Here is a 26214-nt window from a genome sequence, read left to right on the forward strand (position 1 = left end):
CTTAGGATCAGCTCAGCTCAGCTCCAGTCATTGCGGCCATCTGGGGAGTGAACCAGCGGATGGAAGACCTCTCTCTCTGCCTCTGCTTCTCTATAGCTCTGCTTTCAAATAAATAAACAGATCTTAAAAAAAAAAAAAAAGGCCTGGGGCAAACCTGGAGACTGGCAAGTGTGCACACCTGGCTGAGGTTTTATGCCAAAGTGGCAGAGAAATGGGGAGGCAGCTCTCAAGGAAGGCAGGGTCTCAAGAGGAGTGTTGTAAGGTGAAACTGCCGCAGCCTGCTTGCGCGCTGATAGGAAGGAGTGAGGAGGAGACAGACACTTGATTGATTGATTGATTGGACCACATTTAGCCGTGGAGGGGCTGGAAGCTCCCGCTGGGGTGGAGGGGGTGGAGCTTGGAAGGCTCAGGCACAGTCCACCCATGGACCCGAGGCGGCCAGACTGTGGGCAGGGAAGAGACAGGGAGACCTTGGATGTGGCCTTCTGACGGCGGCTGCTTCCTCAGTGCTAGAGAGCAAGGCTCCCAGAGCAAGGCGAGAAGACGGCCGAAGAGGGAAAGATGGGCGGCCGGGCAACCTTGGGGCTACTGGAACTCGTGCCTCGGATGCACCGTGGTTCTGGAGCCTGGAATGGCTGCTTTGGGGCAAGGTGGAAAGCACGCGGAAATTAGTTAACAGGCAAAGAACACTGGCGTTAGACAAGAGAAAGCCGCCAGAGGGTGTCGTCGAGGAAGTAGTGACCAAGACAGACCGGCATTAAAAAAAAAAAAAAAATAGGTGAACGTTTAAACGCAAGGGATACAGTCGTTTGGCCACACTCGGCTCAGTGTCCAGGGAGCAGGCTCCGGCCTCTCCTCCCCACCCAGGGCTTGCGGGGCCGCGCGGAAGGGCGGCCGCCAGGAGGCGCGCTGGGATGGCCGAGGACCCGGCTCCCGGGCCTCACAGCCCGCGTCGCCACCCGAGGTTGTACGGCTGCTCAGGGCCGGCCGCTGTCCCCGCCTGACCGCGCACAGAGCTCGGAGTCCCGGCAGGACCGGCTACGTCCGGCCCCGCCGCGGAGCAAGGTTTAAAAACCACTCAGCAATCCTCGCAGCGACTGCAAGCGCCTGGCGAAACCCACAGCCAATCCGGTGCGGAAGCCCCGGGGCAGCCAATGGCACGCCGCGGGGCGGGGCCGTGGCGGCGAGCGCCCCGCCCCGCCCTGCCATTGGAGTAGTTCAGCCAATGAGCGAGCCGGGGCGGGGCGGCGCGGCCAATGGCGCGGGCTGGTTTGATTCAAAGGTGCTTATAAAGCGAGCCCGTAGCGGGGCTCCAGTCCGAGCGTGGTCCGTGGGGACGGTGCGATGGCTCTGCGGTGCGAGGTCCTGGACGAGCTGCCCGCGGCCTGCCTGTCGCCGTGCGGGCCGCCCAACCCCGCCGAGCTGTTCAGTGAGGCGCGGCGCCTGGCGCTCGAGGAGCTGGTGGCGGGCGGCCCCGACGCCTTCTCGGCCTTCCTGCGACGCGAGCGCCTGGGCCGCTTCCTGAACGCCGACGAGGTGCGCGCCATCCTGCGCGCCGCCGAGCGGCCCGGCGAGGAGGCCGCGGCGGCCGAGGACTCGTTCGGCTCGTCGCACGACTGCTCGTCGGGCACCTACTTCCCCGAGCAGTCGGACCTGGAGCCGCCGCTGTTGGAGCTCGGCTGGCCCGCCTTCTACCAGGGCGCCTACCGCGGCGCCACGCGCGTCGAGGCGCACTTCCAGCCCCGCGGCGCGGGCGACCGCGGCCCCTACGGCTGCAAGGACGCGCTGCGCCAGCAGCTCCGCTCGGCGCGAGAGGTGAGCGGCCCCGTCCGGGTCGGACGGGAGACCCTCGTCGAGGCCCGCCGTGAGCGCGGGCGGAGCCCTCTGACCCCTGGTGCTTCCCGGGTCCTCTGCTCTCCGCGCGCTGCGTGTCTCCCCTCGGGTCCGGGATCCCCTCTCTGTCACTCGCTGTGACTTGTGCCGTGGTTCCAACTCCCAATACTCAGTGTCCCTGGGAGAGGGACCAGAAATCATCTCAATTCCAGGCATCAGTTAAAAGCGAAGCAGATTACCAGCGTTCCCAGCGGTCAGCCGACACTGGGTCCCATCCCCGTGACCGAAGACGGTCCATCCCTAGGGGAAAGTTCCTGAGAGATGGCCGCCAGAGACAACTGCCGAGGGCTCCACGTGTCTTATGTTGTGGGAAGCAGACGATGCGAAAAGTGGCGCAGGGAGGAGAGGGGAGGTTGCCCCTTCTCTGGATGAGTGGGGAACGGGTTGCTTTTCCGTGGGCTGGAGCGGTTCCCGTTAGCATGACCCCCGATGGGCCCGTCTGTGCACAGTGGGTTTTGGCCCTGCTGCCTGCCACTGGCAGGGTAGCCAGGTGCCTGCAGGCCAGGATGACGCCGCAGCCGGGCACTGGGGGTCGGGGAGGAAGAATGCAGTGAGCAAGTGGGTGTGACAGTGGACGCCTCAGTCCAGAGCCCCTCAGCTGACCGGCAGATGCCCGGCCTCCTGGCTGCGCCAGAGGCCTGGCAGATAAAGCTGTAGGCCATGATAAGGCCTGGTACCAGGGTGTGTTTGTTGGTGAAGAAATTGGCATCAAGTCAGGTGGAAGTAGCCACGGCCCAGAACAAGCCCCGACTCTCACCAGTGTTCCTGGTGGTGGCTCTGTACCTGACCCGCGGGGTTGGCCACAGGGACCTGGTGTCTTACTTGGAGGGGAGTGGGAGGGGGCTGCGACGAGGCTGGGGTCAGCTCTTTGACACTGTGGGTGGCTTGAGGGTCCTTTGCTTTGGATGCTGCAGACATCCATCCATCGTGGGTTCAGTAAAAAGGTTGTTGTTGTTTTTTTTTTTAAAGACAGGATTCAAGGGCAGGTGTGCAATACCGAAGCTCACCTCCAGGAGGAGGCCTTGAGCACTTGGAAGTTGAGAATAGTCACCAATGGGCATCCTTAAGAACAGATTGCCTGCCTTTTGCCCAGCCCCAGATTTTAGTTGTAGTGAAGGGGCACTGGAGCCAGAGGGGACCAATGTCTTAAACTCACATGCTGGCCTCCGGAGGGGCTGGAGCTGGAGCCCGGACCTCTGCTTCCTATGTCCATCTGTGGTGCTTTCCTGGACAGCGCCCCCTGCTCTGTTCTGTGCCCACCCCAGCTGCCCCTCCCTGCTCTCTCTCCAACATGCTGCCCGTGGACGCTGCGTGTTGGTCCAGGGAGAAGTGGCTCATTCTTTACTTTCAGTGCACTGGGGGCGGGGGGGAGGGGTGGTGTCGGTGTTTGCCCTGTGCTGAAGTACTTGGCTTTTCAGTGCCTGCTGTGTGTTGGATGCCGCTGTGCCACAGCGGGAGGCATCAGCCCGCGTGCGCTAGGGAGTGGACAGTGTGCAGGCGGGCAGCAGGGAGGAGGTTGCGCCAGGCAGTGGGGGAGGGCCTGAAAGGTCTCAGGAGTGGAAACCCTGGAGCTGGGTGCAGGAGGAGGGGTGGGAGCAGCCTGGCAGTGCGAAGGGACCTGGTACCTGTGGGAGCGGTGGGATTCCCAGGCATGGAGTGGAGAGTAGGTGAGGGCAGGGTTAATGGGGTGGGGGCTGGAGCTAGACTGTGGAGGGTGAGGGGTGCGTGTAGGAGGGTGGGTTGGACGGGGGAGAGGCTGCTGCCCAGGACGGCTGGAGGTGACTGCGGGAGTCTCTGCACGAGAGGAGGGGCTGCACTGAGGCCTTGCGGGCAGGCAGAGTTTTGGGTGGAATTGGCCGGACTTGGTGATCGATGGGCTGAAAGGGTGGGAGCGGGCCGGAGAGCAGGCAGGGCTGGGAGAGGAAGGCCCAGGAAGGGTAGAGGAGGACTGGGATGGTTCCCACTGGAATGTGAAAGGAGAGTGACCGAGGGGAGTGACGCTGAGATGAGCTGGATGGGGAGGGGGACATCTCGTTTGTTAAAATAAGTGACAACTGCTTTCTGTCTGCCACACGCCGTGCTACGTCACCGAGACAGGTGCAATGAATCTGCATCTTATAGACGATGGCACCGAGGCTTAGAGAAGTTAGGTTGCCGAGGCTGTGCAGCAGGGAATGCTGGAGCCGGAACCTCCATGGAGGCAGGGTCTCTCACCCGCCTTGTGCCCTGTGCTCCAGAGCTCCTCCTGGGGTGGAGAGGGTGATAGGGCTGCTCAGGCAGCGCCACACTCTGTAAAGGCGTGCGTAATGTACGCGGAGCGGCTGGGTCACTCCTTTGCCATCCAGTCCGTGGGACAGCGAGGACCTCGACAGTGCAGGTGAGAAGCCCTCCACGTGAAGGCCAGGGTGCCCCCTGGTGGCGTGATGGCACACTTCTAGGTGGCCGGCTGTCGTGCTAAGCTCTTAGCTGTGTTATTCACGCACTTAGCCCTCCCCACCTGGCCACAGTCAAGAAGAGGCCGAGCCCACAGAGCTTGGGTAACTTGCCCGAGATCACGTGGTTCGTGTGGGACCAAGGGGGCTCAGGCCCCTGCCTGTCCAGACCCAGAGCCCATGCCGTTCATTTCTACTCCACACAGCTAGTTTGGAGGTTTTCAACAGGCTGGAGGTTTTTAACGGTTACTTAGCAATTCCAGGCAGGCATTTGGCACAGCCATTAAGATGCCTCCCGGGACCTCTCAGCCCATATCGGAGGGCCTGAGGGAGTCCTGGCTCTCCTCCTGGTTCCAGCTTCCTGCTCATATGCACACCCTGGGAGGCCACAGGGATGGCTCAGGGAGTTGAGTCTCTGCCACCCATGTAGGAGACCTGGACTGAGCTCCTGCCTCCTGGCCTTGGCCTGCCCGGCCCTGGCTGTTGTGAGTGAACCAGTGAATGGGAAATCTCTGTCTTCTTGGCTTTCAAATAAATTCCAAAATTAAATAAATAAATAAGACATTGATTTTAAAAAAGGTTACTTAAAGGTTGATCTTTGAATATCCTTGTTGTATATTCTAGAAACAGCAAGTGACCATGAGAGTCCTGAATCTGCCTTTTGCCGGGAGAAAATTGGTGGGTGTTGGGGGGGGGGGCAATAAGATAGTAGAGGCCCCCTGCGCCCATCAGGTGGGGAAGTGGTTCATGATGCCAAGAGGGTGTGAGCCCCAGCCCCCTGGGAATGGCAGAGCCACACAGAGAATTCTGGTACCTGGAGCAGAGGAACTACCTGGAAGTCTTGAGAACTGAATGAAAGAGCTTTGAAATCCACTAGACAGGTCCCACATGATGACCCCAGAGCCTGGGCACCAGGCCGCACCGGCACAGGTCAGACCTGGGCTTCGTTTGTCCTCACCGAGGAGGTCTGAGGGCCCCCTGCAGTGAGGCTCCATAGCCAGGCAACGGGCACGGGAAGCCGGGGCTGCTCGTTAAGTGGCAGGGCCCAATCCTGGCTTTGCAGCTCTGGGATGGGTTTTCTCCAGCAGCTCTTTGACCACCCGGGGCATCTGACACAGAATAAGGGAGGTGGTTCAGGTGACCAGCAGCCTTTCCCTGGGCGAGTGTGCCCCGCTTGGGGCCGCTGGGGCCTGTGCCCCTGCCTCTGCAGACCTCCCTGCTGGCTCTGTTTCCTTGCGCCTTTCAGAGTGAGGGGTGTGTTGGATGGCTTGAACACGAGCAGGCTGTGGACCTGGTGCTTGTTTGAGCTTAACCAGAGCTGGAGGAAGGATTGCTCTGGACCCTTTGAAAGCTGTGTGTTTGCTTCCTAAGGGATTTTCAGCACAATGTTGAACCACACCGAGCGTTCTTCTTGGACCTGGTCTGCCCCAGGCCACTGCATTACTTGATGACTCATTCAGCGCTTTGTCTCTGTTGCCATGGGAATCGGTGTTTGGCTGGGCCACAGCCAGTACCTGGAAGCACTGCCTGACCTCATTTGGTTGTGCCCGTCTGATGTGGTTCAGCTGTTCCTGGTTTCTAAATGGGAGTCCATGGGCGAAGCCCGTCCTGCCAGGAGGTCCCACATTTCTCCGGCCATCGTCCTTCCCCATCCCATGGTCCCACTGTTGCCATGACCCCTCCCTCGGGCAACCTTTTGATTACTGAGCATGAGTGGTCATGGTCATTGCATCACTGGAGTCCTGCCAGGAGGAGTGGCAGCCGAGGACTCTGCCAGAGATCCCCTGCGTGTCCCAGCCTGTGTCTTGAGTTGAGGCGCCCTCGATCTTGCTCCGTCCTCCCGTGCGTTACACTGGACCCTGTGCGGTGTGCTCCTGCCTCTTCCTGATGCCTGAATCAACCCAGAGTGGGTCTCTTGACCTTGCCACTGGTGATTTGGGGCCAGAGAATTCTTTGCCCTGGCAGCCCATCCTTGCATTGTAGAATCGTGCAAAAGGCACCGTTTTCACCATTTTTGAGGGTTCCGTGGCTCGCTGTGCAGCCATCACCACTGTCCCTCTGCAGAACTTGATCTTCCCAAAGTGAACTCTCCGCTCTCCCCTTCCAGCCCCCGGCAACTGCTGTTCTCTCTGCCTGCCTGTCCTTTCTTGACTCTTTGCCTAGCATCCGTCCGAGTAAGGAAGTCGCAGGGTTGTTCTGTGCCGCCGGTAGTAGAGGATGCGTTCTCTCAGAAGATCTGGTGGGCACACTGGCTTTAGAAACGTCTCTCTGTGGTGAAAGAGCAGATCCTTCTACACAGAGAGCCCTGCAGCTCCGGGAAGGGAGGAGAACGAGCTCTGTGTTCTGATGATAGGAAGTGTCTGGGACTGTGCTGCCCCACGTGGGAGCCGTTAGTCTCCTGGGATGTACACATTCGTGACATTAAATTAAGGGGCAGGTTTTCGGTCCACATCTCATGTGGGACTGGGTTTGAGTCCTGGCTTTGATCCCAGCTTCCTGCTGATGTGCGCCCTGGGAGGTAGTAGTGATGGCTCAAGTAGTTGGGTCCCTGACACTCCTGGATGGAGTTCTGGTCTCCCAGTTTCAGCCTGCCCCCAACCCTGGCTGTTGTATGGTGAACTAGCAGATGAAAGATATCTCTCTCTATCTGCTTTTCAATTAAATAAAAATAATTTTAAAAAAGGTAAAAATGCCTCTTTCAGGCCAGTGCTATGGTGCAGTGGGTTAAATTCTCAGCCTGCAGTGCCGGCATCCCATATGGGCACCAGTTCTAGTCTCAACAGCTCCATTTCCGATCCAGCTCCCTGCTAATGGCCTGGGACAGCAGCAGAGGATGGCCCAGGTCCTTGGGCCCCTGTACTCACGTGGGAGACCCAGAAGAAGCTCCTGGCCCCTGGCTTTGGATTGGCTCAGCTTTGGCCATTGTGGCTATTTGGGGAGTGAACCAGTCAATGGAAGACCCCTCTCTCTCTCTGTCTCTACCTCTTTCTCTAACTCTTTGTTTCAAATAAATAAAATAAATCTTAAAAAAAAATGCCTCTCTCAGAATGCTCCGTTGGACTGCACAAGTCTAGAATAACAGATTTTGTATGCCACCTTTTATTTATCAGTTTATTTTAGGGGAAAAATTTTTAAATCCACGTATAGATTTTTTCATAATATTCATTTTCATGAACTTTTAAAAGACCCTCTTGATACATTGATTTCATCAATACATTGATTTACCAAAATATGCTTATTTTTAAATTCTTTTTTGCCTGGAGTTTTTGACGTTCTTCTGATAACACATATACACGTACATGTGTATGTATTTGAAAATGGAAGACTAGGGGTTGATGCTGTGACACAGCAGGTTAAGCCACCGCCTGCAGTGTCAAGATCTAGCTCTCTGCTGGTGCACCTGGGAAAGCAGCAGAGGATGGCCCAAGTGCTGGTGCCCCTGCCACTCATGTGAGAGATGGGGTTGGAATTACAGGTGCTGGCCTTGGCCTGGCCCAGACCTACCTGTTGTGGCCGTTTGGGGAGTGAACCAGTGAATGGAAGATTCCCCCCCCCCCTTCTGTAATTCTGACTTATAAGTCAATCAATCGATCTTTTTTTAAAAAAGAAAATGGAAGAATAAACAAAGATTAAGTGAAATCATTAATGGGGAGAGAGGAGGAGAGGAGAGAGATACGGGAAAAGGGAAGGGACAAAGATGGGAACCAGGTATCTCTGGAAGCGCCTTGTTTGAAAAATTGGACTGTGAAGCCAGGCAAATGTTTTCAATCATTAGAAAATGAAAACTCCCTGCTGAGGCATCTGGGAAGACAGCATAGGACAGACCAAGTGCTTGGGGCCCTGCATCCATGTGGGAGACCCAGAAGAAGCTCCTGACTCCTGGCTTCGGCCTGGCTCAGCCCTGCACGGGCTAATGCTTCTTTGCACGTGTGCAGACCTTTGGTCAAATTCCAAGCACGTTGCACACCTGGTCTTGCTTTATGAGTCTGGGTGGGAAGGGAGGGTCACTGAAGTACACAGGGAAGGGGGATGGACATGAACTTCCTGCTTCATGCCAAAGGAGAGCTGGAATGAGAACTGGAATGACTGGCCCCGAGAGGCCCCTTGAGGGTGCACCTGCTGGTCAGAGCCCAGACCAGCCCATGGAGGCTGCGTGAATCACGGGCTCTCTGAGCAGGAGGCTGCTTTGTTTTGAGGACACTGGGGCTCAGGAAAAATGACTTGCCTTGGGACAGCGGCAGAAGTGGGACTGAGACTACTAGTAGCTGCCATGCAAGGGTTTTCTGTATGCCAGGAAATGCCAAGTGTTTATGTGGATTCTCTCACTGTCTGAGCCACCACGAATAGTGGTGTTATTTGCACACTGTCATAGTAGCCGGCAGAACACGTTGGAGCATACCTGGCTCTTGAGTGGAGGAGCCCAGATCCAGGGACTGAGGGGCTAGGCTCAGGGTCTGTCACCTGGGATGACGACGTGGGTGCACTCTGGCCCGGCTGCCCTGGCTGTGGCTGCAGCAGCGCAGGAGTGGCGTGGGGGAGGGGAAGAGCAGCCCCCAGGCTTCTGAGCAGCGAAATGTTCCTCTTTAGGCATCATTTGGGGACTGAATTGTACTGAGTATTTATAAGCAGGTATTGACCCTGGAGTCACCTCTCAGAAGTCATGGCTTGCACAGGCTTCTATGGGCAGTGCCCACGGCGACTACAGGCACTTGGTGGGTGTGGCTGCCCCGGCTTCTGGTGGGGTCCTCTTTGCCCATCTCACATGATGTCTGCCATCTTTCCAGTCTGGGCGTAGCCCTGGGGCTCAGCATGTGCCGCGGGAACACTGACCCCTAGGAGACAGGTCCTGCCTTGGAGAGGGGGCCTCGGCTGGCAAATGGAGTCCAGATGGTTGCTCCGCCCTGGGAGGGGACTGGCTCTTTGGAGATTTGAAAAGCCCCAGGTCTGGCTGACTGTTTAGGGCTTGGTTGTGTGAGGGTGGGAGCGGGGATGGAGCGTGAGAGGAGGAAGGCCTGCCCCTCTGGTTCTATTGTAACGGGAAGGAGGGCATGTTGGTTCTGGGCTGGGGGCCTCCATACACCTTCCACACACCCCGAGGCTGTTAGGGAGCAGTGTCCAAGCCCAACACCTGGGAAAGGCTGGGGCTTTAAAACCAGACAGTGAACCCAAGAGCAAATTGGCTACTTACTCACGCTGTAACAAAGGTGGTGTCTGTGCTATTGTTTTGTTAACTGTTGAATTTGGCAGGTGCCTTGTGCCGCAGGCCCTGCTGCCAGCAGCCCTGTCTGTCCTGGCCAGCAGTGCCGGGTTCCTCTAGTCTGTGAGTCCACAGCACCCAGAGTTGGTATTCATGGCAGAGGGTCTCAACACATTCTGCCCTCTACATATCTCCTGGCTCAGCCTGGGTTCCCTGGCCCAGGGGTCAAGCTGCGTCCTCAGGGCCCAGCCCCAGGCCCGGCTAAAGAGGGCTCGCCCTGGGTATGTGGGAGAAGAGTGGGGTGGTAGGGAGGCAAGCGGGTGTCTGTTGCCTGCGAGTGCTGCACTCACACCTATACCAGCGGATCCAGACCTCTGTGAATGTGTTTCCAGTGGAATTGGGGTCGAGCCTCTCAAGCTTGCTTGCTTTCCTGTTTGTGTGTACTGGAGCCTCCCCCTCCCTCCCCTTCATACCTCCATGGCTTGGTTCTCCCACAATGTCTTTCCTTCCTTCTGCCAACCCTCATTGCTTCTTGCCTGGCCCGTTTTTGTTTTTCAAGAGTTCATTTATTTGAAAGGCAAAGTGACAGAGAGAGGGAGAGACAGAGGTATCTTCCATCTGCTGGTTCACTCCTCAAATGGCCACAGCAGCTGGGCTGATCCAGGCTGAAGCCAGGAGCCTGGAACTCCATCCTTGTCTCCCACGTGGGTGGCAGGGCCCAAGCACTTGGACCATCTTCCACTGCCTTCCCAGGTGCATTGGCAGGGAGCTGGATCAGAAGCCGAGCAGCTGGACTCTGATATGGGATGTTGACGTTGTAAACAATGCCACAGCACTGGCCTCAGGCCCACGGTAGCCTGTATCACTGGCCTTCTTGTCTTCATTTGCTGGCCTCTTAAACATCTGTTGAAGTTTGTTAACCTAAAAACAACCCACGTGCCTGCTGCACTGCAGGTACTCAGGTACGTGGCCCTGTGCTGGAGGAGGGAGGGCCGGATCTCTGACCTGCACTAGCCTCTCTTCCAGTCTCAATTTCTTCTGTCCGGTGGAGTCATCACTCATTAGTCAGGCCACGTGGGGAAGGACGGTTAAGATTGATGCCTTGGTTGGCATTCAAGGCCTTCCATGACCTTGCTCATTCATCCGTCTTCCCCAGTCATGTCCGGTGGCTTCCTTTCATGCATGTTGTGTGTTCCAGCTGGACTGGTGGGTGCCCCATTGGTCTGCACCTCCTGCCGTCACGTGGCTTCCTGGCCGAATGCCATCCCTTTTATTACTCCCATGTTCTCGCGTCCAGATCTCGCCCTTGTTCGTGATTCAGCTCAAAAGCCATCTCCTCCAGGAAGCCTTCCCTGCTCTTCATGTGGTAAGCATGTGGGTGCCTGAAGCACTTCTGCTGCTGTGAGAGAGGTGATTTACTGCCTCTCCCACCCCCAGGAATGTCCCCCTGAGGGAATGGCCTCCCGGTTTCCCTGCTCCTCACGCCCTCTATTGAAGGGGAAGCTGGGTCTGCGTCGTGGGCCATCTTTCTGCCTCGCACGGTCAGCCCAGCTGCACTCGTCCGCGCTCAGCCCTGTCGATGCTTGTTTCACTTGGTCCCTTTGGCGTGGATGCTCTCCCTGTCTGGAGCTTCCATGGGAGGAAATTGAGGCCCAGAGGGATTGAGTGCTGGCCTGGGGTTGCAGAGCCAGGCAGGGGCAGGGCTGGGTTCTGCGCCCAGGCTGTTCTGCCTTAGCCACTCTGTTATGTGACCTGGGTGGATGGGATGGACAAAGCTCTCAGAGAAGGACGGATAAAGGCATCAGAGGGGGGACCCTCTGAGGACGCCTCCCATTCGGCAGGGATACCGTGTCCGGTGGGTTCTAGCTGTGCCCCTTACCAGGAATCACAGCCAGGGCCTCATCAGGGCAGGGGAGAAGGGTGGGCGTTGTGCAGTGGGTTCAGCTGCTGCTTATGACACTGGCATCCCATATTGGAGTACCAGTTTGAGTCCCGGCTGCTCTACTTCCAATCCAGCACGCTGCTAATACACCTGGCAAAGTAGCAGAAGATGGCCCAAGAGCTTGAGTTCCTGCCACCCATGTAGGAGACTGGGATGGAGTTCCTGGTTCCTGACTTCTGCCTGGCCCAGCCCTGGCTGTTGTAGCTGTTTGGGGAGTGAACCAGCGGATAGAATGTCTCTCTATTTCTCTCTCTGTTACTCTGCCATTCAAATGAATAAGTAAATCTTTTTGTTTGTTTTGTTTGTTTTTTTGACAGGTAGAATTATAGACAGTGAGAGAAAGTTGGAGAGAAAGGTCTTCCTTCCACTGGTTCACTCCCCAAATGGCCACTACGGCCAGCGCTGCACCGATCCGAAGCCAGGAGCCAGGTGCTTCCTCCTGGTCTCCCATGTGGGTGCAGGGGCCCAAGCACCTGGGCCATCCTCCATTGCCCTCCTGGGCCACAGAAGAGAGCTGGACTGGAAGAGGAGCAACTGGGACTAGAACCCAGTGCCCATATTAGGAAGCTGGCACCACAGGCGGAGGATTAACCAAGTGAGCCACAGCGCCGGCCCCAGTAAATATTTAAAAATAAAAAAAGCAGGACTGCTACTGTGGCATAGCAGGTAAAGATGCCTGCAGTGCTGGCATCCCTTATGGGTGCCGGTTCGAGTCCCGGCTGCTCCACTTCTAACCTGGCTCTCTGCTGTGGCCTGGGAAAGCAGTAGAAGATGGCCCAAGTCCTTGGGCCCCTGCACCCATGTGGGAGACCTGGAGGAAGCTCCTGGCTTTGGATTGGTGCAGCTCCGGCCATTGCGGCCAATTGGCGAGTGAACCAGCGGATGGAAGACCTCTCTCTCTCTCTCTCTCTCTCTCTCTTTCCTTCTCTGTGTAACTCTGACTTTCAAATAAATAAATCTTAAAATAAAAAAGATGGGGGAGAGGCAGCCAGAGAGAAGAGTAGACTTCCCAAACCGCCTCGCAGTAATGGCTTCCAGGAGCTGGCATTTCAGGGTCCCTCATCCCAGTGGATGGGACCCTGGAGAGTGGGGGAAGGACAGCAAGCTTGCCTCTTTGGCCCTGCATTTCTTTTTTAACCCCCACCCCTCAATGGGTAAGGACTGCCAAGCCCTGTCCTGAGCCCTGCGGGGCCTCCGAGATGGATCTGCCCCGTTCAAGGGCCCGTGCTCCAGGTGCAGGGGTGAGACCTACAAAGGAGTCACCGCGATGCTGGGATACAGGGTTACCGTGGTTCCCAGGGACGGGAAGTTGGGAGGCTGGAGAAACCGTTAAGAGCTCCGGATTGTTGCTGAGTGCCTGGCCAAGGCTTCCTTAACCAACACCCCCACCGCCGGATTTGGTTCAAAGCCTGGAGGTTTGGACCCTCCCCCCTCCGCAGGCCCACGGCCCCGCCAGAAGTCGCTGAGAGAATGGTTTTGAGCCCGGGAAGGGTGTGATTAGAGGCTTTGAGGCTGGAGCCGCCTCTCTGAGAAGGAGGAGAGCCAGGAGCCACCGGGGGTTTGTCTCCATGACAGGGGCTGTCCTGGCAGCCCCAGTTCTGGACATGAGAAGCAAACCCTGTGGCTTGCAATCGACTCAGCAGAGTCCTGCAGTGCCGCTACACACCTGCCCTGCAGCTCAGGAAGCAGCAGTTGGCGCCAGCTGCGTTTGTCCAAGGGGACACTGCTGAGAGGCAGCTCTTAGCTGTAGTCAGCTGCTGGGTGCTGGAGACCACCTGGGAGGCACCGATGAGCCATGTTGGCAGGCAGAAGACAGGACTGGTCTGGGCTTAAGGGCAGAGTCCTTAGGACAGCTTTCCACGTGCTGGATGTGGGCTTGGCGCCTTGTACTGTGGCGTGGCCAGTGTCATGGTGGCCATTTGGTTACAGGAGGCCTGGCTGGGGGAGAAAGCAGAACGTTCAGGAGATGAGGCGTGCAGCCTTCGGGGGTGGGGAGGAGCATCTGCGTGCCTGGTGTGATCCGTTTCAAGTCATGAGTTGGTGGTGGATGGGGTGGGCTTTTCTAGATTATAATTTTAAAAAAATCAGAGATAGGCAGGCGCCACAGCTCAATAGCCTAATCCTCCGCCTGCAGCACTGGCACACTGGGTTCTAGTCCTGGTCGGGGCACCGGATTCTGTCCCGGTTGCCCCTTTTCCAGGCCAGCTCTCTGCTGTGGCCTGGGAGTACAGTGGAGGATAGCCCAAGTGCTTGGGCCCTGCACCCACATGGGAGACCAGGAGAAGCACCTGGCTCCTGGCTTTGGATCAGCGCGATGTGCCAGCCATGGCGGCCATTGGAGGGTGAACCAACGGCAAAGGAAGACCTTTCTCTCTGTCTCTCTCTCTCACTGTCCACTCTGCCTGTCAGAAAAAAAAAAAAATATATCAGAGATTATGATCCTAGACCAGACAGTAATCAAAACGGTCAGCTTGGAGAACACTACATCCAAAAGGGGTCTTGGAGGGCATCTAAGGTTTATTTACTTGTTTTGTAGATGAAGAAAAAACTAAATCCCAGTGGGAAAGCCACAGGCCCAAGGTGGCAGCATGTGGACCCCAAACCCAGGTGGCCTTGCTGGTCTGAATGGAGGCGTCCTGGAAGGCAGAGGTTTTGGCAAAGGATCAGAGGTTGAATGCAGCAGGCTGCCAGCTGGGCAGGGCAGCAGCCTAATCTGTTTCTCTCTATATTTATATCTGTATGTCTATAGATATATTGATATCTATCTATCTATCTATCTATCTATATATATATATTTTTTTTTTTTGACAAATGTGCCATTGTGGAGGAGACTGGCTGGAAGGCAGTTAGGGGTGTGGGCTGGCCCTAGTCACCCTGGGTAGCGTATGGAAGTCTGAGTGTCTCTGGGGCTGGAGGGTGCATGGCGAGGGTGAAGGGACATGGAAGGAAGGGTGCTGGGGCACAGCGTCCTCTCGCTCTGAGCTGGGTCCCGAGCCCGAACAGCACGCAGGAAGTGAGCTGAGCTAACCACTTGCTCTTCCGCCTGCCCCGCAGGTGATTGCCGTGGTGATGGACGTCTTCACCGACATCGACATCTTCAGAGACCTGCAGGAGATGAGTCGGAAGCATGGGGTGGCTGTCTACATCCTTCTGGACCAGGCTCTGCTCTCTCAGTTCCTGGATATGTGCATGGAGCTGAAAGTTCACCCTGAACAGGAAAAGGTTGGTGGTGCCTGTTTCCAGCTTCCCCACAGGCAACATGTGGGCCTGAGCCCCTGGCACCTCTCAGGTGGCTGCTGGTGGTTTCCCCCTTCAAGTGGGGAACTGAGGCCGTGAGCAAGCTCCTTCGTCCAAAGGCTCAGGGAAAATGAACAACACTGGGGACTCGGCAAGTCCCCTCCTAGGTCTCTGCCTAGAGAAGTGGGAACCTGTGTCCACACCATGGACGTGAGTGGTTATGGAAGCATTATTCATGCTAGCCAAAGGGTGGAAACCAGCCAGTGTCCATCAGCTGATAAGCAGATAAACCACATGCTGTCTGCTCCTACAATGGGGCATTGTTCAGCCACGGGAAGGCATGAAGTACTGAACCATGCTACAACAAGGACGGGCCTGAAAGCATTTGTGATGTGAGGAAGCCGGTCACGAAAGACTGCCCATTAAATGATTCCATTCACAGGAAAGACCAGAGCAGGGAAGTCTACAGAGATAGCAGGTAGAGCAGGAGTTGCACAGGGGGTTGAGGGTGGGAGGAAGGGGTGGGGAGATGGCTAAAGGGAGCAGACTTTCTTTTCAAGGTGGTGAGAATGTTCTAAACTTGACTGTGACGACGGCTGCATGGAGCTATGATACACTTGAAAACTACAGAATTGCACAGCATAACTGGCATGTCGATTATGTCTCAGCCACTGTGTTGCAAAAACAGAAACGATAGGATTCAAAACCTGGGCCCCTTCCCCATTCTGCTCTGCCTCTTAACAGCTCAGAGCAGCCCAGTGCTAAGAGCCTGGGGGCAGCCTAGGAAGCTGCTGCCGGCCACGGGGGCTCCCGGAAGCTCCGCTCTGAGTCACAGGGACCACCATTTGTTGAGCTCCTGCTGTGTCCTGGGTATTCCACAGTGCTCCCCATAAAGGTTAGGTCACTTCAGCAGCCCTGGCAGGCAATGGGCAGCGTGCCTGTGTTTTTGTGTGGTTTTGACCAAGATACGTACCTACAGCTTGGAAGTCACGGATTTGGGGTCCTCATCTGTCTGCCTGAAAGCCCCAAGTTCATCGTCACTTCACACGCTGCTGCTCCCCTTTCACTGTTATAAAGTGGACTTTATAACCTTTGCTCTCATCCTGGGGGTCAGTGGAAGTACTTAAAGGTCAGGCTGCACAACTTATCTAACTTGGTCTTTTAAGGGGTATCAGGCCAGAAAAAACATCATATTTATGACAGAATTCATGTTTTTAATTAAACAACTTGTGCATGTAGGAGCTTAGGTTGGTTATCACCTGTCTGAGCATCTGCTATGGGCCGTGTGTCGGTGTAGGCCCTGGAAATACAGCAGTCGGCAAAACCAACAAAGGATTTGGGTTTTGCTGTTGTAGGTTCCTGCACAGGAGACATGAACTTACAACTTCGTTATGACCTAGCAATTTAGTTTGCAAAATTGGCTACTTCTCTCTCTCCGTTGTTGTTGGTGGTTTTCCTCTGGTGAGAAAGTGGAGCAATGGGTTTCATTAGGTGGTTACCAGCCTGCCACTGTTGCCTGGAAGCAAGTTCATGATGGGTTAGGGTTGGGGCTGAGAGAGCGAATGAGACCAGACTGCCCTGGGACCCAGCCGTCAGCTAAACACAGACCAGGTGGACCCAGGGAAAATGCAAGTCAGGCAAGGAAAAGAGCAGTGTCATCTAGCTGAGCGCTCAGCCCGCGCCTGCACTGCGCAGAGCCGGCTGCAGAAATTGAAGGCGTCGGGGTTTAATTTCAAGGTGCTCTTTCTATAATTAAGGCTGTGTGATAGCAGCTGAAAACTCACGGAATAGTTCTGGCCACAACTTGGATCACGTGATTGGCTCGGATTCCTCTTCCAGGCAGAAATTTAGGAGGATTCACCGACTCAGTTGCTCACTTTGGTTGCGGCCTTTGTGGGTGTGGGGGGGCATAAAGGAGGTCTGGACCTCCAGGCCCCCCAAGTTTCGCAGGGGATTTGTCTTAACGCTTTCCTAGTGAAGCGCCGTCTTCCCCAGTTGCTTCTCTTGCCTCGGCATGTGGGGCCTGGGGATCTGTGCCTGCACCAAATGGGGCTCACCTCTCCCACCATGGGCTCTGGGCTGGGTCAGAATGTTGAGCCCCTGTGTGCAGCGGCTTGGTCACACATTCCCGTGCAGTGTTCAGGGGCACGTTGGCCACAATCACAGAGGCCCGTACAAAATTCAGATACGTGCCGAGGGGGAAGAGACACAAAACCACACCCAAATCTAACCATGGGTGTTTTCTGCTGTTATCATATGGTGGGCCTTTCACACTCAGCTCAGGAGTCATCACCCGCTCCGGCCCTCCTCCTGCCCATTCCGTGTGTAGTTTATGGTATTTCTTAGCCTTCTTCTAAATTTCATTTTGAAAGAATTTAAGAGTTGTAAAATAGTTACAAAAACAACAGGAGAAGTTCCTGAACTGCACGTGCACAAATCCTCTGGATGTCGGGAAATAAGCCTGGCAGGGTTCCGTCTCTCTGTGGACCTTCACGTTTCACCGTCTTCCCTCCAGTGCCCTTCTTCTGGTCTGGATCCAGCCCAGGGCCACACCTTGCTCCCAGTTGTCGAGTCCTCCTAGCATCCTTTAACCCGGGGCTGTTGCCCCACCTTTGCCTTTTAGAGTCTCTTGGAGACCACTAGCCTAGCCAGTGTTCTGTAGAATTTGGGTTTGTCTGCTTCCTCGTGGTTAGATTCAGGTGGTTCATCTGGTAAGAACACCACAGAAGTGATGTGATGTCTTGATGTAGTGTTGTTTCACTCTGTCTTTGGTTGTTAACTGTTTACTCAGCAATATCAATAGATGGGTAAAGGGCAGAGAAAGCAGAGAAGCCCTAAGGATCGCCCTCGTGTTGCCCCTGCCCAGTCACATCACTCCCTGTCCGTGCTCGCCCCCGCCACTGTCTTCAGCCCCTGCCAGCCTCCCATCTGTTGTCCATCTCTGTGATTTTGTCATTTAGACTCTTTTATAAATGGAGTCATAAAATATGTGCCCTTTTGACGCTGGCTTTTTCACCTGGCACAAGGCCCTTGGGATCCTTCTAAGCTGTTGCCTGTATCATTGTTTATTTTTCCTCTTCATTACCGAGAAGCATCACATGGTGGGTGTGCTATATAGTTCGGCCATTTACAGACTGAAGGATATATAGTTTACAGTTTGGATTTTTTAAATAATTTGTTTGATGGGGCCGGCGCTGTGGCACAGTGGCTTAAAGCCTTGGCCTGAAACACTGGCACCCCAAATGGGCGCCAGTTTGAGACCTGGCTGCTCCACTTCCGATCCAGCTCTCTGCTATGACCTGGAAAAGCAGTAGAAGATGGCCCAAGTGGTTGGGCCCCTGCACCTGCATGGGAGACCTGCAAGAAGCTCCTGGCTCCTGGCTTTGGATCGGCACAGCTCTGGCTGTTGCGGCCATCTGGGGAGTGAACCAGCGGATGGAAGACCTCTCTCTCTCTCTCTCTCTCTCTCTCTCTCTCTCTCTCTCTCGGCCTCTCCTCTCTCTGTGTAACTCTGACTTGCAAATAAATAAATACATCTTAAAAAATTTGCTTGAGAGGCAGAAATAATGAGCCCCCATTTGCTGATTCACTCCTCAGACGCCTGGAAAGGCTGGGCTGAAGCCAGAAGCTAGGCACTCAGTCCAGGTCTCCCACGTGGTGGCAGGAACCCGATCACTGGAGCCATCATCACTGCCTCCTGGGTGCATTGGTAGGAGGTTGGATTCAGGAGCCCGGCACTGTGTTGAGGGACATGGGTGTCCCAGGCAAGGCCGAATGCCTTCCCAGTGCCCAGTTGTTAACTATTAGGAATGCAGTTACCCTGAGTGTTCACGTGGAGGCTTTGCTCTGGATTTAGGTTTTCATTTCCCTGAAGGATATTATGTGTTGCTATGGTTTCCAAATCATTCAGTTGTTTCTCTCTCCCAGCCCTTGAAGGTGAGAAGCATGCCGCATGTCTCTTATCTCAGGCCTTGGCACACAGTGTGGCCCCTCTGTGTTTACCAAATGAACGAGTCAAACAAAAATCTTAAATATTTAATTTGAACATGTAAGATTCCTAAAAACACATCACTCCTGGTCTGCTCCAAAGAATATAGTTTATCTTGGTATTTTGCATACCACTGTATATACATTTATATGTGTCATTTTACAGGAATAATTATGTGTATACATGCAGTATATGACCCTGTGTATGGTTTTAAAAAATGGTATTATTTATTTGAAAGGCAGAGTGACAGAGAAAGACCGAGATCTTCCATCCACTGGTTCACTCTCCAAATGCCTACAATAGCCAGGGCTGGGCCAGACCAAGGCAAGGAGCTGGAACTCAATCTGGGTCTCCCATGCATGTGGCAGGAACCCAAGTACTCAGGCCATCATCTGCTGCCTCCCAGGCACATTAGCAGGAGGCTGGATCAGAAAAGGAGCAGCTGGGACTTGAACCGATGCTCCAATATGGGAAACTGGCATCCAGAGTGGCCTTTTAACCCACTGTGGCACATTGCCCGCCCCAGCCCTTGCACCTGTTTGGTAAATACCTCTGTGTAGGGATGTGACAGCGCTGATGAGGCCACGTGTGATCTGGGTGCTCTGCTTCAGCAGTTCTGTGAGAGGAGGCTCGTCCTGTGTTCTTGTTCTCCATGTCCCCTATGGTGCGGGGGTGCCATCAAACAGAAGGGTGACTATCGCCAATCTGGCTTCTTTCAGCCTTTGTTCAGGTGTCACCTGTCACTCGCATGTTGTCTTTGGTGATTTTACCCCTCACATTTTGTTTCTGAATCTTTTGGTGGATTCTGTTGTTTAGTCTCCCAGGACCCATGAACTAAGGATGTCAAACATAAGAGGGGCCGCTGTCATGATGCAGTGGGTTAAGCCAATGCCTGTGACACCGGCATCTTATGTCAGAGCACCAGTTTGAGCCCCAGCTGCTCCACTTCTGATCCAACCTCCTTCTGATGCATCTAGGAAAGCAGCTGAAGGTGGCCCAAGTGTTTGGGCCCCTGCACCCACGTGGGAGACCCTGATGGAGTTCTGGCTCCTGGCTTTGGCCTGACTCAGCCTTGACTGTTGAGGCCATTTGGGGAGTGAAACAGTGAATGGAGATCTCTCTGTCTCTGTCTGTCTCTATCTGTGTCACTCTGCCTTCCAAATAAATAAACCATAAAAACAAAACAAAACAATAAATGTAAGGAAAGGACTTAGGAGAAGCTGGGCTAAGTGTAGCAGAAGCATTCCTGGAGACCTGAGCAGTGTCTGGCCGCTATGCCATTGTGCTGTGGCTAAGTGGTGACCCTAAGCTGTGCGTGGGAATTGTAAACTGATATGGGAAACTTGGCATCCAGAGTGGCCTCTTCATCAGTTGCTCCCTGGACGAGTGTCACTGAGTTTTTCATTTATTTCTCTCCCACTCCCCTGCCAACAGCTGATGACGGTGCGGACTATTACAGGAAATATCTACTATGCAAGGTCAGGAACCAAGATCATTGGGAAGGTTCACGAAAAGTTCACTTTGATTGATGGCATTCGAGTGGTAACAGGCTCCTACAGGTAAGTCCGCAGCCCGTGCATTGCTCATGCATCCAAGCCCTCCAGAAGTAGAGTGTTACGTAAGGCACAGCTCCTGGTTCCTCTCTGTGAGAGCCTTTGTGGCCACACGTTCCCATGTGGGCACCTCTGTGAGTGCCAACGGGTCAGCCACAGCCTTCTGCTGCACGTTGTCGGGCTGGGGTCACTTTCCCATCCGGGGGCCACAAAACTAAAACCCAGAGGTTGACTTTGCCTGTAGACCACGGAGTTAGTGAGTCTTGGATTCAGGCCTCGGCCCTGATTGGGGGGTTAGCAGTGACAGGATCACAAGTCCTGGTGCCGTGAGGGTGTGGAGCCCACTCGCCCTGCTCACTGGAAGGTGAGGGCAGGTCAGGCATCTGCAGCAGTGTTGAAGGCGTAGCCCAAGCCGTCACCTTTGGACTTAAACCCTTCACCTTGCTTCTCACCTTGTAATTTAGTGCTCTGGTCTAGAAAATGCTATCATGTTGCAAACCCCACCTTTGCAGTCTCACTTTGGCATTGATGTTCTAAAGAGCCCGGAAGTTGACGAGTGCATGGTGGTAATGAGGGGTTAACACTAATCTCCAGAACTCGTGCCATTTCTACTAATGTGGCTCTGGTGGTTGTGTGTTCTGTCACCTCTCTGCAAAATTGTCTGATGGTATGCATGAGGTGTGTCTGCGGAGTTTAAAGGAGAAAAACTCATTTTTGAAGGAATGTGCGTCCCTGAGTGATAATTATGTCAGCCCTGGGTTTGTGGCAGATGAGGCAGTAAGATAAAAAAATTTTTAAGTTGTTTACAATTTATTTTCATTTTATTTGAAAGGCAGACAGAGAAAGGTTGTCCATCTGCTGGCTTACTCCCCAAATGCCTGCAACAGCCAGAGCTGGGCCAGGCTGCAGCCAGGAGCTGGGAACTCAGCTGGTCTCTTGTGAAATGTGAGCCATCGCCTGCAGCCTCCCAGCTGCACATTAGCAGGACGCCGGATCAGAAGCGGAGGGGCCGGGACTTAAAGCAGGCTCCCAGATGTTGAGATGCAGGTGTCCTGAGGGGTGTCTTTTTATTTTGAAATTAATTTCTTTATTTGAAAGTCAGAGAGAATGCGAGGCAGAGAGCGTGTTTGAAGTGCAGAGAGGCATGCTGGCTTTGCCGCACTTCTGACCTGGTGGCTGTAGGTTTGTCAGAGCACGGTCTCCTGGTTCTGCACTTCTATGGTTGGTCCTTATTCTCAGGCAGGCTCTCCTTTGGAAGGCAAGGATTCTGTTTTACTTACAGGGCCTGTAGTAGCACCCTCCCAAAGAGACAGGCTCTCTCTCACCCCTGGTATCAATTCCTGGAAGACTACCTGGCCCTGGTGTGCTCACATGCCCACCCTAGGTGAATCCCTGCATCCAAGGCGATGGGACACTCTGGCCCGCCTGGGCCACGTGCCTACCCCTGCTGTGACGAAGTGGGTGCAGGAATGAAGGCTCTCTCTGGTGGGCGTGGTCCCTGCTGAGCTCTGGATGTGTTTGGAGCAGAGGTGACTTGTGAAAAGGCAGCGCGGGATGCCAGAGCAAGAAGGACTGGGGCCGTCTGGGGCCTCCTGCCAGCTCCCTGCTGTGACATCTCTAGCCAATGTTGTCACCTCTACTATGGGGACAGTGACACACATACTGTCGCCTGTAGAAGACAGAAGCCCTGTCTAATTTTACAGACTTGGAGGCTGAGGTTGGAAGGTGGTGTTGTATCGGTTGAAGAGTTGGCCTTTCTGCTTTCTTGCACATGCGTATGCTAAGGCTGGTGTTCACATAGACAGTAGGTGTGATATCACCAGAGTGTGACGCTTACAGGGCAGGACGCCTTGGCTGTACCTGACAGTAAATGAGCTGAAATCCCTCCTCCTTACCAGCTTCTGTTTGTTTTTAATCCTTAAGTTTTACGTGGACGGATGGCAAATTAAACAGCAGTAACTTGGTAATCCTGTCTGGCCAAGTAGTGGAACACTTTGACCTGGAGTTCCGAATCCTGTACGCCCAGTCAGAGCCCATCAGCTCCAAACTCCTGTCCAACTTCCGGATCAGCGGCAAGTTTGACCATCTCACTGACTGGAAGCCGCAGTCCAAGGAGCTCACGCTGGGCAACCTGCTGCGGATGCGGCTGGCCAGACTCTCCAGCACGCCCAAGAAGGCCGAGCCGGAGCCCGAGGCGCCCGCAGAGGGCCCAGCAGAGAGCGGGCGCCCTGCCTCCACGTCCTCCACCCTTGGCGAGGACGATGACTGCTGCGGCCACGACGACCATGACGGCTGCAGGGGCGGGAAGGCCGTCCACATGGCCACTCAGACAGAGCCGGGAGAGGAGACGCCAGCCGCGGGCACGAGGGAGGTGGGGACGCAAACCAGCACGAGCACAGCGTGTGCCGGGACCCAGAGCACGGTGGCCACCAGGGCGGCGAGCTCCCAGACCGCGCTCTGCTGCAGGTCCACCCCCACCCAGACTGACGAGGCCGAGAGCTTTCTCCTTTCTCAGGGAGCCCAGTCCAAAGAAGCATCACCCGTGTCCAAGATGTCCGTGTCCAGGTCTTCCAGTTTGAAGTCTTCGTCCTCTCTGTCTTCCCAGGAATCTGTGGCCAGCTCCACTGGCTCCCACACTTCCATCAGAGCCCCCGACTTCCACACCCCTGGCTGCCCCAAGTTCCTGGGCACCCCCCACCTGGAGCTGTGCTTCAGAGATTCGTTTAGGAACTTGAATGCGGAGCGGCAGTTTCACTTCGCTGGGATCCGGTCCCGGCTCAACCACATGCTGGCCATGCTCTCGAGAAGAACCTTCCTCACTGAGAACTACCTCAGCTTGCATGCCGGAACCTTCCCCAGGGCCTCCGTGAATCTGCTGACTATCAGAGACATAGCACTTTACCCGTCCTACCAGTGACCGCTCAGGGCCCACTCCTGCCTCCGGCCGTGCTGGTGGGAGGTGCTCAGAGCTTCCTGCTCTGTGGAGAGCACCCGCTGTCCCTGCCTTTCCTTCACCTGACTGTCAGAATTCTGCAAGCTGCAAATTATTTGACTTTTCTTTTTGTCAAACCAAGGATGGGTTTTATGCTTTAAACACTACTGGTACGGTTGTTTTTTTTTTTTTTTTTTCCACGACTTTAATATTGCTATCTCTTTCAGACCATGTTTAGATGTTCTAAGGTTAATTCAGGTGGGAGATACAATATATGTTTCACATTTTACTTGATTTGTGTGCTTTCTCTTTTAGAGGTTTGAGTCACCACTATTTTTATGATCACCATCCTATTTAGAAAAAAAAACTTGTTTTTTAATGATTTATCTCTTTAAAATCTATATTCTTAAAATTAAATAAATATAAACAACATTGATTTGATTGTGCAAGTACCTTTTTTTTTGCTTTCTGACAGTTTTCTCTTTAACCCTCAGAGTATGTCACAAGTAAATGTACCTAGTACATTAGCTCTGCAAATATTTTTTATGGTATTGGGATGGGAAAAAAGTAGATGACCCAGACTGTAAACACTTAGAAGACCTGGAACGAGTACTGAGTGTCAGGAGCACCCTGCCTTCGCACCGCGCATGTTTCTGTTACTCTGAAGTCTGACCGGGGAAGACAGCCAGCAGCAGCAGGCCTTGCAAGTGTTCTAGCTTTTCTTTTTTCAAAGGAAAAGCCGGAGCTATTTTGATGAGGACCTTGGTTCTCGGCTTCTCTGCCAAAGGAGGCCTTGGCATGCGCCCCTGAATGCATCCCTGGTATTAACTCCAGTGGCCCCATGGGCCGAATTTCATCAGATGGGCGTATTGGCAGTGATTTAGCAATCTGATGTCCTGAAGTAGGGGCAGAGGAGGACACCAACAATTATCTCGGATTCCTAGTGCAGCGGCAGGCAGGGCACTGGTTTCTGCATCTTGCTAATCAGGATTGGTACAGCTGTGGAATCCTGTGTTGGTGTAGTCTCACTCACATGGGCAGACACAAGGAAGAGAGTTACAGGATGGCTTCCTCCTCCTGACCTGGCAGGAGCACAGGAGCTCTAGAACAGGGGAGGGTGTGGTCAGCCCCGTGGGACGCTGGTGCCCCCGGATCCTGGGCACCTCCGCAGGCTTTCGTCTGTGCCCCAGGCCTCCCCCGTGAGGGCCAGGGTAGTTGCTGGCTCACTGCTTTAAGGGTGGCTGTGAAGCAACCGCAAGGAAACCAGCTCATAGCTGCCTGTGAACGACTCTAAGCCTCAGATATGCAAAGCATTCAGGGAAAAATGGGGTTAAAAGAGAAGTTTATTTGTTGCAAAAAATGTCTGAAATCCATGCATAGCTTATTCATAATACAGATTTTCCATGAACTTTTCAAAGACTGCTTGTGTTGTTGGAAACCATTGTACAGATTCGGGTATATTAGATCCTAGGAGGGAGCTACGTAGGTTATGGGCCGTATTGCTAAGCACACTGAGGCTCGGGGAAGGTGTATTTGCAGGCACAAGGCTGCTAAGTGAAGACCCCGGATTTAAGCCCAGGTTTCCAGATTCTGAGTTCAGTTCTCTGTTGTTTGACTGTTTCATCTGAGTGCCCCTGGAGAAATGGCAGTCCGTGCAATGGTGAATGGAAGACAAAACCGTAGCCCTACTAACAAGCTTTGCGACAAAGCCCTGTTCTGGGAAAGGTGCTTTCCTTCTGCTGGAAATGTAAGCTTGCTGTCCTGTGGAACTGTCATTAGGACTGCATGAAAATGGTTCTGTGTTTAGCTTGGGAAATGCTGGACCAAATAAATGTAAACATCTCCTTGCTGCAGACCTCCCAGAGGTAATTTGAGGCAATGATTATGGGGGATTTCTCCAAGCAGGGCAGGAATGTAGCCTGTCACACACTTACCAGGCTGTGGACTCATGTGTGCATGCATGTGTGTGTGTGTGGAATAGGACTGGGAACCCTTATTCCCTGAAAGTGCTGCAAACAAGTAGAAATAGGCAAGAGGAGTGTGGAGTCCTAGGAAAGTGGTCTGGCCTGTCAGAGCGTGCAGAGCTTTTCTGGAGCTTAATCCAGACACACCAAGCACAGGACAGCTTCTCAGAGTGGGATCCGAGCTGCGTGAGTCCACAGGGGTGCTTGCTGGTGTCCGGGAGAGGGCAGGGCAAGTGCCTCAGCCCAGAAGGTTCAGAAGCGTTGGTTACCCCCTCCCTGGGGAAGAGGTCAAGTCTCGTCATCGGCTGTCAGACCTGGCTGTAAATATTTCAGTACCTATTTCTAAAAGATAACTCACTTACAGCAACAACAACAAATACTAGTATCCCACCTACATTTTGATAAAATTTTCTCAAAATCATTAAATACTCAGTGTTCAAATTCAGTTGTCTCATTTTTTTTTTTTCCTCCCGATGATTTGTTTGAATGAGAAAAACATGCAATTTTAGGATCAACCCAATCTGACTGCATAGTTGACAGTTGCTTGGAAAACTTAAGGGACCAGCTGAAGAGAGGGTCACCCCATCTGTGTGGGCAGTTGACCTGCTGAGCATCTCCTTTACTGATGGGACTTAACGGTGGAGATTTAGCAAATGGCTCAGATGCCAGCTAAGATGCCTGCATCCCATAGTGGAATACCTGGGTCTGGCTCCTGACTCTATAGTCCTGCTGATGCACCCTGGGAGGCAGCAGTGATGGCAGAAATAATCACATTCCTGCCAGCTCTTGGACTTTTAGGCCCAGCTCCCAGCTTTGGCTGGCCCAGTCTTGGCCATTGTAGGCATTTGGGGGGTCGAACCAGTGGATGGGAGCTTGCTCTCTGTCTCCCCTACCCCACTTTTCTCAAATAACATCAATTTTTTTTTTTTTTAATGCCTAGCAAGAAAACCTAAGGTATGTGAAGGGCACCCAAGGCTGGGGGATGGAGTCGGTAACAGGGCTCAGAGCGCTTGCCAGCGCACACAGTTGTGGGGGCCACACATTCAACTGTAAGCCGCCCAGCAGCCAAGGCCAAG

General features: G+C 54.1%; 1 protein-coding gene across 1 annotated transcript; it reads left to right on the forward strand.

Annotated features, from left to right (window-relative positions):
• The first annotated feature begins 1344 nt into the window (after positions 1-1344).
• On the forward strand, positions 1345-23596 carry FAM83D (family with sequence similarity 83 member D). Its single transcript, XM_062204197.1, has 4 exons — positions 1345-1815; positions 14519-14686; positions 20124-20248; positions 22166-23596. The coding sequence occupies exons 1-4, from the start codon at positions 1345-1347 to the stop codon at positions 23157-23159; spliced, it is 1758 nt and encodes a 585-aa protein (XP_062060181.1). The 3' UTR covers positions 23160-23596.
• Positions 23597-26214: the final 2618 nt, after the last annotated feature.

The sequence above is a fragment of the Lepus europaeus genome, chromosome 10 (assembly GCF_033115175.1).
Source record: "Lepus europaeus isolate LE1 chromosome 10, mLepTim1.pri, whole genome shotgun sequence".
NCBI classification, from domain to species: Eukaryota; Metazoa; Chordata; class Mammalia; order Lagomorpha; family Leporidae; genus Lepus; species Lepus europaeus.